Source organism: Octopus bimaculoides, chromosome 13 (assembly GCF_046866305.1).
Source record: "Octopus bimaculoides isolate indiv1 chromosome 13, ASM4686630v1, whole genome shotgun sequence".
Classification (NCBI taxonomy): Eukaryota; Metazoa; Mollusca; class Cephalopoda; order Octopoda; family Octopodidae; genus Octopus; species Octopus bimaculoides.
In genome coordinates this window covers 962,680-975,179 of record NC_142940.1, presented here as the reverse complement: position 1 = coordinate 975,179, position 12,500 = coordinate 962,680, and the positions used below count along the sequence as shown (strand labels likewise).

General features: G+C 35.6%; 1 protein-coding gene across 8 annotated transcripts in view; it reads left to right on the top strand.

The window, feature by feature from the left end:
• LOC106882968 (dachshund homolog 1) overlaps positions 1–12,500 on the top strand; it is a 257,890-nt gene that overhangs the window by 185,961 nt on the left and 59,429 nt on the right. For 5 of the 8 annotated variants that reach the window (XM_089361356.1, XM_089361359.1, XM_052972294.2 and 2 more), the window contains 2 exons: positions 6,179–6,374; positions 11,898–12,019. In XM_089361356.1, the coding sequence (XP_089217482.1) occupies positions 6,179–6,374; positions 11,898–12,019 (318 nt within the window). The remainder of the gene's footprint in view (positions 1–6,178; positions 6,375–11,897; positions 12,020–12,500) is intronic. The other 3 variants (XM_089361358.1, XM_089361357.1, XM_089361362.1) reach the window with 1 other exon arrangement.

Here is a 12,500-nt window from a genome sequence, read left to right as displayed (position 1 = left end):
CACATAGATGCACATAGATATTTATACACATAGATATTATAAATATGTATACATACATACATATATATATATATATATATATGCACATATAGGCACAGGGCAATGCGTGTGTGAGTGCATATACATGTATATGTAAATATATATATATATATATATATATATATATATATATATTTATATTTATTTACATACATTGATACTTACACACACACACACACACACACCACTATGTACAATGTAATGATATCCTTCTATGTATAACTCCAGCTATTCACATGCTATCAAACTAATCATTGCTTTTTTAAAACTATTTGTTGACTTTTTGTTTATTTATTATCAATTTCAAAAATGTTTCTCTTAATTAGAAATTCCAAAATCACTTCTTTTTAACAAAAGGCTATTTTTACTCGAAAATATCCGAAAATGTTATTTAATCAGATGCTAATGTTACAGTTGGCTCATCTTTTATTTTCTGTTTTCGTCTCGGAACCCAATTAGATTTTCAGGAACACAATGGTGTAATATATGTCATAGGTTTGAGAATTCTTGCAGGAATATTGAACACTCCTTGCAGCCAGATCTATTAGGAAGATATGACAAGAGTTTAGAGATTTGACAGGACTCTTGTAATAAAATTTTTATCTCCTAAACAGCTAACCAAATTTTTGCAGGTTTTTTTTCTTCTTTTTTGCATATGTGTGTGTAGGGGGAAGATTAAAGAAATAGGGGGTTTTCTCTAAAAGAGGCTTATAATTATATTTTGAATCTATTAAGTTTTGTTCTTCAATAATTCCACTCATCTTTTTAATGAAATCAAATTAATACCAAAACTAATTACGTTTGTTGTATGAGAGAAACTTCTTCAAAAGATTCAAATGTTCCAACTAATAATAATAATAATAATAATGATAATAATAATAATAATAATAATGATAATGATAAGAATAATAATGATAAGAATAATAATGATAATAATAATAATGATAATAATAATAATAATGATAATAATAATAATGATAATAATAATAATAATAATGGTTAAGGAGCAAAAACAACATCAACAACAAAAGCCCCTTTCACAAGGTTGTCTGTAAAGGAGCAGCAAGAACCATTTCCTTATTGAAAAGGCTGTATCAAATGAAACTTGTAAGAATATAAAGAATTAAACTTGCCACTGCCGCTGCCACCGCCAGACCATTCCTGCTGCCAAACTGCGAGTGTGCTTTGCTGCAAAATTAGATTACAACTTAGAGACCAGTCAATTTCCACTGGCCTTTTGCCACCATTCCACAAAACCAGTTTCATTGACACTTTTCCATTATTTTTATCAGTCTTTCTTTCTTCTTTTTATTTGGTTTCATCTCTCTAAGGAAATCAGCAATATTTAGCATATGTTTGCTTCATTCTTGCTACAAAAGCCTTTATCATTATTATTATTATTATTATTATGATTATTATTATTATTATTATTATTATTATTATTATTATTGCAGTTGTTATTATTTGGACACATTTGTTCACAACTTCTTAACACACATAAGTGGCATTGCAGTAATTCTTAATGGGGATAAAAGGCTTAAAACATGTAATTTTTATGAGATTTTTTAAAATTAAAACATTGTCAAACTGTCAGAATGCTCAACTAGATCACTCCTGAAAAGCTGAGCAAATTAGTAGAGGCAGCAGTTGCCATCTTCGGTTTGTCTTTGTTTGTTTGTTTTTTTGTTTTTTTAATATCAGATGAATTCAATCCATTTTACTGCTTTTATGATATCCTCATCTCAATAGTAATAATGTATTGATTTCTTCTTCTTTTCTTCTTCTTCTTCCTCCTTTCATCTTCCTCCTCCTCCTCCCCCTTCTTTTTCTTCTTCTTCACACTACATAACAATTATACAAGTGGAGAAGATACTATCTGGAACCTAAGCTTCCTCTACCCATCCCCCATCACCCACTCACAGCTAATTTAACCACTTTTAGAAGAATTTCAACTTTTGAAATGAAACCAGCAACAACAATCTTATTCAATACAGTAACAATGACAGTAATTCTATTTGATTTTTGTCACAGCACAAGCAATTTTGAGGGGAGGGTAAGTTGATTACATTGACCCCACTGCTCAACCGGTACTTTATTTTATCAACCCCAGAAGAATTAAAGGCAAAGTCAACCTCAGCAGGATTTGAACTCTGAACCAAAAGAAATGCTACTGAGCATTTTGCCCAATAAGCTAACAACTCAGCCAACTCACTACCTTAATAATGATAATAATAATAAGAAGAAGAAGAACAACAACAACAACAACAATAATGATAATAATAATAATAGTCGTAATAATAATAATGGTTTCAAATTTTGCCACAAGGGCAGCAATTTGGATAGAAGGGATGAGTCAATTACATCAACCCCAGTGTTTAACTGGTACTTATTTTATCGACCCCAAAAGGATGGAAAATAAAGTTGACCTTGGTGGAATTTGAACTCAGAATGTACCAACTGACGAAATACTGCTATGCATTTCAACCCTGCTTGCGAAGACCTGTTGAGGCAAGTGAAATTGGAATTTGAAATTTGAAATCTGAAATCGAAATCGAACCAAATCCGACAACTGGCACCCATGCCAACCTCTCCTTCATTGGACACTAAACTCTGCTTGCGAAGACCTGTTAGGGCAAGTGAAATCGTAATTGAACCATACTCGATGACTGGCACAGCACCAGTGGAGCACTAACAGCACTGTTGAGCGTGTTCATTGCCAGAGCAGCTGTCTGGCTTCCGTGCTAGTGGCCCGTAAATAGCACCATTTGAGTGTAATTGTTACCAGTGTTGCCTTCTAGCACTTGTGCTGGTGGCACGTTAGAAAATCATTTGAGCAAGGTCGTTGCCAGTGCCACTGAAATGGCTCCCGTGCAGGTGGCACGTAAAGAACACCTTTTTGAGCATGGCCGTTGCCAGTACTGTGTGACTGGCCCTTGTGCCGGTGGCACGTAAAAGCACCCACTACACTCTTGGAGTGGTTGGTATTAGGAAGGGCATCCAGCTGTAGAAACTTTGGCAGATCAGATTGGAGCCTTCTGGCTTGCCAGTCCTCAGTCAAATCGTCCAACCCATGCTAGCATGGAAAGCAGAAGTTAAACAATGATGATGATGATACACACACACACACACACACACACACACACACACACACACACACACACACACACACACACACACACACACACACACACACACACACACACACACACACACACACACACACACACACACACACACACACACACACACACATATATATACACATACATACTTATGTATGTATATGTGTGTGTGTGATGACATACAATCTCAGCATAGCCCTGCAGTTAAGCAGTTACCCATTAAACCATTCTACCCATGCCAGCATGGAAAGCACATGTTAAATGATGATGATTCATAGACATGCATGCACATACACACACGCATGCACAACCCCCCCCCCACACACACATATAGATATCATATACATATATATATATGTGTGTGTGGTGCATACATATGCATGTATATTGCATATATATGGATATGTGTATGTATATATATATATATATATATATGTACATATATACATATGCATGTATATTGCATTTATATGAGTATGTAGATATATATATATATATGTATGTGTGTGTGTATATATATATATATATATATACATAGAGAGAGAGAGATGTATGTATATATATGTATGACTATGCATATGTATGTATGTATGTGTGCATGCATGTGTGTTTGTGCATGTGTGTGTGTGTGTGTGTGTGTGTATGTGTGTGTGTGTGTGTGTGTGTGTGTAGATAAACATTGGTATAATTATCTGTCATCAACCGGCAGAGGATGTCAGTGTCTGATGAATGCAATGTCAGCATTGGAGAATGAAGAACTGCGAGATGTTCCTGATATGTCATGGAACTCTACAGATGGATTAGATTCTGTTGTCGACGTAACACAGACATGTTTATTTATTTCACAGAAAATAGACAAATCAGTATTTTGATAGAAACAGGAAAAATTAGAAATTACACTTAAAAATGGTGTTATTTTTATAGGTTAACAAGAGGAAGGAAGGCCAGCAACAATGTCTCTTTTTGAGGAGGTGTGGATTCTACCATTGGTATGTGTAGGGGAGAAAGGGTCGCACAAATCTGAGATTCTTGCAGTTTCACACACAAGGCATTGGTTGACCAAAGGCTCTTGTTGAAGACAGTTCCCCAATGTACTACATAGTAGGACTGAACCCAGAACCACACAGTTGAGAAGTAAATTTCACCATACAGTCAGGCCTGAACCCAGAACCATGTGGTTGGGAAGAAAATTGTGAGTGGTGTCTGTGTGGGATGATGATGATGATGATGATTTCCTCTCTTCCTCTCGTTGCTCACCTATTCTTCTACTTCCTCCCCTTGTTTCTCCCTCTACCACTCTCTCTCTCTCTTCCTTACCCCTCCCTGGTCATATGCTTCCGGTCATTAATCCTTTTCTTCCTTGGCTATCGCCGAGCAAACACGCGAACTTACTTCGTCCCTGCTTTCAGTTCGTGCCTCACAGCGTTCATATACACATAATTTTTCACGTCTGGCCGCATCGCCTTTTCCGTTTGTTTTCCTGTCTTCTTTTCTTTTCTGTTTGTTTTCCTGTCTTGTTTTTTGTCCGTCACTACATTCCTCCATGGCACAGGTTTAATTTGTGTATACAAATTTAATTTGCGGTCCATGGGAAGAGCCATTTTAACGATGCGTCTGGTTATTACTATTTTCTTGTCTACGTTATGTTTGCAATGTCCTGTACCCAGATATGCACCTATATATACAGGTAGACGTAGGTATGCACATACCTCTACGTATATATGCATATACTCATTTATTATTTGTTTTATATATATATATATATATATATATACATACATACATATACACACACGCACAAACATACACACATGCACATATCTATATATAGTGTCCATGTATGTATACATGTAATATTTCACCATGATTTTAACGTCCAATACACCATGGGTTGAATGAGACCTTTTGAGTATGCTAACCCAGTTTCCATTCAGACTCTGCCATTCACCCGGAGAAGTTCCAGTGCAATATTTCATGGATACCAATGGAAAATCATTGCAGTTTCTCTCGCATTTAATATCATTTCAGCTTCTTTCATGTCTGCCCGACAACAGAAGTGGGGGATGGGGGTAATTATAAGTATATGGTGTGGTTTGTTGTCTTTTTTTTTCTCTGTTCCTATTGTAAAAGGATAATTAGGATAATTAAAATAATTAGTATAAATACTAATGGTGTTAGCATAATTAGTATGAATAGCAAATATTTCTCTGCATACATACATATGTGTGTGTGCGTGCACGCGTGTAGGTTTATTTCATAAAGCAGCATTTAAATATTTTTATGTTAAAAGCAGTAGTCAGAGATATATATTATATATAATATAATACAATATGATATATATAATACATATATATACATATATATATACACACACACATGTACACAGATATAAGCATATATATTTGCAGCCACACACATGCAAGCACATGTATGTATTGTTTGTATTTTTATTGGATATACACACATGTGTGTACATGTGTGTATATATATATATATATATATATGAATGTATATATGTATGTATGTATGTATGTATGTATGAATATATATAATTCATAACTGAGTCAGTCCTATAAATCTATAAACAGTAAATTCCTGTTATAATAAAAACATCGACACCCAGCCATGGTCTATATATGTAAAGACTCATTCACAATCAGTCGATCAATATACAAAACATTCATTAGTATGGCCATACAAATCATTTATCTTTTGTCGTCATGACTGACAATGAAAGTTGTTGTGATCACGAGAAGCTTTTGTTCAATATTCTGCATCAGCTGATTGAAACTGATGCACCAGCACCATCTTTATCGTCCAGTTTCTTTCTCTCACTGACATGTTTAATAAGTAATTTCACATTGTGAATAACCAATTATACAATTATTTTTCAATGTTAAATTTGAATAAAATTCGTAAAATATGTCTTTTTAAATTGTTGTATATTTTAATTTAAACTGTTTAAATATCTTATGAGGGTTTATTTATGTATTTTTTTTTTGTTTTTATTTTTACAGCTGGTGAACGAAAAAATATTCTCAATGGCTACCCTCATCATCCGTATGCTCTTGGAGCCCTTCCCTACATGCCACTAAATCACCCCATAATGTCACCTCCAGTGTCAATGACAATGGCAAACCATTTAACAATGCGTCCTGAAGCGCCAATTATGAAAGAACGCTCAAGTTCAGAATCAGATGTTTTATCTCCAAAGTAAGAAATCTATTTTTTTCATTTCTCCTCTCTCAATCAATATCAACAATTTTAGTTCCCAAACTCCTGATATTACAAGGCCTTATTTCCTGCATCCCTTATCTTCACCTTAACTGAAATTCTACATTAAACCAACACATATATATATATATATATATATATATATATATATATATATATATATATATGTGTGCTGCACTTGGTGTTGTTGTTGTTGTTTCTATATTTACCAATTGTCATTGATTAATAGAAATTGTCAGAATTTCTAAGTTAGTAATGGTCTGGAATAACTTGAGCCACATTTCTAATACTGACTGAAATACAATCAACCCAGCATAAAACATGGTCCGCTATGTCACCTCACCACACACACACAAACACATACACACTGATGGTGTATAACACTAATGATCTGAATTGAGATTCCAGTAATAATGCTTACACCAATCACTTTTGTTGTGCTTAGTGCAAAGAGGTAGTAACATGCACCAACCTCACCTCATTCTGAAGACGAGACTGTGATGGTCTTGCATTGATGATGACAGAGTTGGATTTGATAAAATTATTGAGAGAATGACTAAATACAGGAATGGTTTTAATATAACATAGCAAAAACTTATGCTGTCTCCCATATATATATACATATATATACATAAATATGGGTGTGTGTGTGTGTGTGCATACATACACACGCATACACACATACACATATATATCTTTACACACACACACACACACACATATATATATCACAGCCAGCTCTGCACCCCTCCTCACACACACACCCTCACATTCATATACATAAAACTCTATTTAAAAACTCATCTTGTCAAACTGATATTAAAAACCTATCAAAGCTCTACAATATGTTTTTTGTTATGAAAGCTCAGAATGAGAGATTCAAAAAGGAAAACCATTGAAACTCAACCGAAATCTATGTTTGTCTTTGATATTTTATGAGAGATAGATAATAGTTTTAACAGAATATTATTACAACCTTTAGATTTTTGCTTGTTTGTGCAAATCAATACACAGGGACTTTTTCTACGTTTTTTTACCTATTTTTTTTTTGTTTGTTTGTTTTTCTTTGCGGCTATTTTGTTTGTTGTTGTTTTTATTTTATTCTCCTCAATATAAGAACTGTGACAAATATTTCATTTTATTTTATTCTAAAGGATGTTTGGGCTTTTTTTAATTTTTTTTTATTATTTTAGAAGAAATATTAAGGATGGCTTTTAGCAGAGAACTTTCACAGAAATAGCCAACTGCTTTGTTTGGGTTTTTTTTTCTTTTTTGTTTCAGCTTATTTTCTTGTTTCTTGTTGTTGTAAGTTATTTTGATAATCAGGAACCTCTTAAAAGCAAATGAGTAAATACTCTCACAAACTCTGAAGATTCAAAGAGATTCACGCCAGTGCTGCCGCTGCTGCCGCCGCTGCTGCTGCTGATGTGCTGTAATGTTTTATGTTAAGTACCCAATGAATGGAGAAGAGTCTCTGGGGTGCCTACAAAACTCTACCCTTGATGTCTTGGGGAAATCATGTTTATTGAAGAACTGAGAGCCAAGCAAATAATGGTATTGATGGGGGGGGGAGGAGGGAGGAAGCTATTTCATTTGTCCCCCATCCATAATGTTGCTGCTGCTGCAGTTTCTCTTATATTCCATCTTCATTTTGCAGAGACACTAACACCTTTTTGGTTAACTTGGCGCAATATTACTGTACAATAACAACAACAATATTGCTACAGTAATAAGGAAATAATAATAATAATAATAATAATAATAATAATAATAATAATGAGCCTTTCTACTATAGGCACAGGGCGTGAAATTTGGGGGAGAAGCTAGTCAATTACATTGACCCCAGGGTTCAACTGGTACTTATGTCATGGACCCCAAAAGGATGAAAGGTAAAGTCGACCTCAGTGGAATTTGAACTCTGAGCTAGAAGAACTAAAAGAAATGCTGCTAAGCACTTTCTCCTGCACCAATTCTGCTAGCTTTAAAATGATGATAAATGGGCTGTGCGTGAGAAGACCCGGCAAGCCAAGTAAGATCGTTGCCAGTGCCCCTGGACTGGTTCTTGTGCGGGTGGCACATGAGATGCACCATTTTGAGCGTGGCCGTTGCCAGTACCGCCTGACTGGCTCCTGTAGGATTTTCGAGCGAGATCGTTGCCAGTGCCCCTGGACTGGCTTGTGCGGGTGGCACATAAAAGACACCATTTCGAGCGTGGCCGTTTTCGTGCGGGTGACACGTAAAAGCACCCACTACACTCTCTGAGTGGTTGGCGTTAGGAAGGGCATCCAGCTGTAGAAACTCTGCCAAATCAGACTGGAGCCTGGTGTTGCCATCCGGTTTCACCAGTCCTCAGTCAAATCGTCCAACCCATGCTAGCATGGAAAGCGGACGTTAAACGATGATGATGATATATATATATATATATATATATATATATATATATATATATATGGCATAGCTATGTTGTAAGAAGCTTGCTTTCCAACCACATGGTTCTGGGTTCAGTTCCACTACTCGACACTTTAGGCAAGTGTCTTCTATACCATCATCCTGATTTTCAAATAGAACAGACCATGTGCTCAGACTCTAGCCTCAGGCCAATCAAGGCCTTGTGATGGATTTGGTAGGCAGAAACTGAAAGAAGCTTCTCATGTGTGTGTGTGTTGTGTATTTCTCTTACTCTCTGCCTGCCATACTTTAATAAATGGATCTTTGTCCTCTGCTGCTGCTGTCTCTTTCCAAGTTCTTCATCAAAGACAATCCATAATTGTGAAATATGTGGATGAATTCCCATTCTTCCAATCTTTCCAAGTTTTTTCACTTTTGTGACCCTCCCCCCCTTCTGCTTTACTGTCACCCCCCAGTTTGCACCAGCCAGATTTGATCTGTTACCCTCAGTAAGTTGTCCCATAACAACTTATCTTCTCTTGTCTTCATCTCTTCTTCCTCCTTCTCACAGTTGGAAGCCACACTAAAGTACCTTATCTAAATTATTATCAAGGTACCTTAAGTTACCCTGAGATAATCGAAACAACTTAGATTAATTTCCTGATAAATCGACATCAAATCATTTTATTTTATCATTTTTAATAAATTTAGTTTTATTTCAAACATTTTTTAGTCTTAAAATCTGTTGACTCCATTTTTTTCCTTGGAATCCATTAAAATCTTCCTGTTTTTTTTAATTTTTACCTGTCTGTCATCTTCAATACCTTATTGCCCTCTCCCTCCCTCCCTAACCCTACCTCACCGTCCCCTTCTCTCCCTCCCCCCTTATCTTGTCCCTGCAATAACCAATGTTTACACAACTTTATCTGCTTCCTTCCATTCAAGTTTTCCCAATCTTTTCTCCTATTTTAAATCTTTTAATTACTCATTTTATTTTATGTTTTTCTTATTTTAATTATTGCTATTATAATTATTCTTTAATACACGCCACATCCCCACCACCACCACCATCACCACCTTCAATCCTTCTCTCTCAATCACTAAATTAACTAACGAACCCCATTCCTTCTTTCTTTCTTTCTCTCTTTTTTTTACCTTCTACTTTTTAATCACGCTAGCTTTTTCCTTACAATTGGACATATGGCACCGTTTACTTTGTAATAATGAAAGCCAGAAGAAATCAGGACAAAAGTTTAATTCGTTCTCAAGCAAGACTACAACTGTCCGGGGGGGGGGAGGGGGGCCTGCACCGGACGGAGAGAAAGAAATGGAAAAACACCAAACATAAAAAAAAAAAAGAAACTAAATCTAGATTTACAATAGAAAGTAATCTGGCCATGAAATGCGTCCTGTCTACAATTTTACTCAGATCTGTTTGGGGGGTTTTTAGGGGCATTTTTTTGTCATGTTTTAAACATGTTTTCCTTTTGTTTGTTTTTTTACTTTGCTGTGGATCAACTTTTAAATGTGGGTGGGAGTGTGTATGTGTGTGTATGTGTATGTGTGCGTGTTTTGCTTCTTGTAACTGTTTTTTTTAATTATTTATTTAATGTATTTCTTGATATCCAAGTCTCCTCAATACTGTAGAGAAATAATTGGTACAAATATATACATACACATATGTATACGTTTATATGTATATGTGTATGTGCATATATATATATGTGTGTGTGTGTGTGTGTGTGTGTGTGTGTGTGTATATGTATACATATATAATATATATATACACATGATAGATATATATGCATATATGTGTATATGTATACATATATTTACATATACATATATACATATACTCATATATAATATACACATAAGTGATATATGTATATACCTGTACACACTCACACACACTATCATTGACTGCTTACCTGTTTCTCTCTCTTTCCCTAATATGTGTGTGTGTGTGAATATAAAAGGAGAGAGAATCACACACACACACACACACTTGTATGCTGATATAAAGACAGAGAGAAGGAAGGGAAGAGAGGAGGGGAGGGAGAGGGGGAAGTCCATTCTGTCTCTTGAACCTTCTTGTCTTTTGTTATGTCTGCCAATCATAACAAATCTAATTGTCTCTCCAAGTCCTTTGGAGGACAGTACACACACACCACCACCGCCACCACCCATGGCTTCTGTCTTCTTTTCATCATCGCCCCCCCCCCCATCTACCTTTAATTATCAACAAAGAAAGTCTCAATAATGCTTGCAGAGAGCTTTGAAGGTCAGCAGGATAAGTTTACCTTGGTTAGTGACAAAACATAAATAATTTTGGGTGACTAGAACAGGGAGCAGTAATGTTTTAGGGGGTTCAGGGTGTAAAAAACCTTGCCCTTTGTGAATTTGGGACTCAGCTGGCCATGGCTGAGGGCACCTAGTAAACAATCTGTATCCAACATCATGAATAAAACAGGAGATAACTGTGAACCACCTTGATTGATAACAGATCAATGATTTGATGACATCATCAAAGATTACAGAACAATTGGGTTAAGTGCGTGGGCTACTAACGTCAAGATTCCGAGTTCAATTTCAGGCAGTGACCTGAATAATAATAATAATAATAATAATAATAATAACATTGGAAAATACCTTAGGAATGAGAACCCAGGTTCGAAATTTCCCCAAGACACCTGAAGAAGGTTGGAGAGTCTATCAGCCGAAACGTTGTGTTAATAACAAACAAGATGAGGACAAATATCAGTCTAATGTAAATAATGTCATTATTATTATTATTATTGCTGTTGTTGTTGTTATTCTTATTATTACCATTATTATTATTATTAAGGTGGCAAGCTGGTAGAATCTTCAGCACTTCAGGCAGAATGCTTTGTGGCATTTCATCCATCTTTATATTTCTGAGTTCAAATCCCCTAAAGTTTGACTCTGCCTTTCAATCCTTTCAGGGGTTCATAAAACAGCACTGGGGTCAATATGATCAACTAGACCCCCTCCCCTCAAAATTTCAAGCCTTCAGCTTATAGTATGAAGGATTATTATCTTTATTATCATCAACAGCTTGTCCAAAGTAAAGAGTATCGTAAAATAGAACAGACTGCCGATTTTTGTTTACAGGTCCAGTGATGACCGATCTGAAGGAGGTATGAAGATTACAGACAAAGTTTCACATCACATGGTCGACAAAAGCTATCCTTCGTTAAGTCACAGCGATTTGAGTAAGTTGACGACTCTTTTTATTTTTGTGTTGTTTTGCTAAAATCTCTCCTAAAATATAATTTCTGTGAACTCTTTTTAACTCACATCATCATCACAACCTTCATCATCATCATTATTATCCCCCACCCCCCACCATTATCCTCACCATCATCATCATCATCATGCCCAACACCACCACCACCACCATCATCATCATCATTGTCATCATCATCTGCTTCATGATATAAATCCATTTTGATATCCATATTATTACAGCATACGGTATGTATGTTTAGTCATCCCATCCATTTGATATATATTTGAGTTACCATTTCATATCCTGACAGATTCTGTGAAAGGGTCTGTCAGTTGTTCACTTTGGTTTTGGTGATATCAAATATTTTTTTGTTTTTATGAAAAACCAGTTTTAGAGATAAAAATGTCTTTTAGACCGAGAGAAAAATTTACCGTGTGACAGCACCGATTGCCTGGTCTTTCACC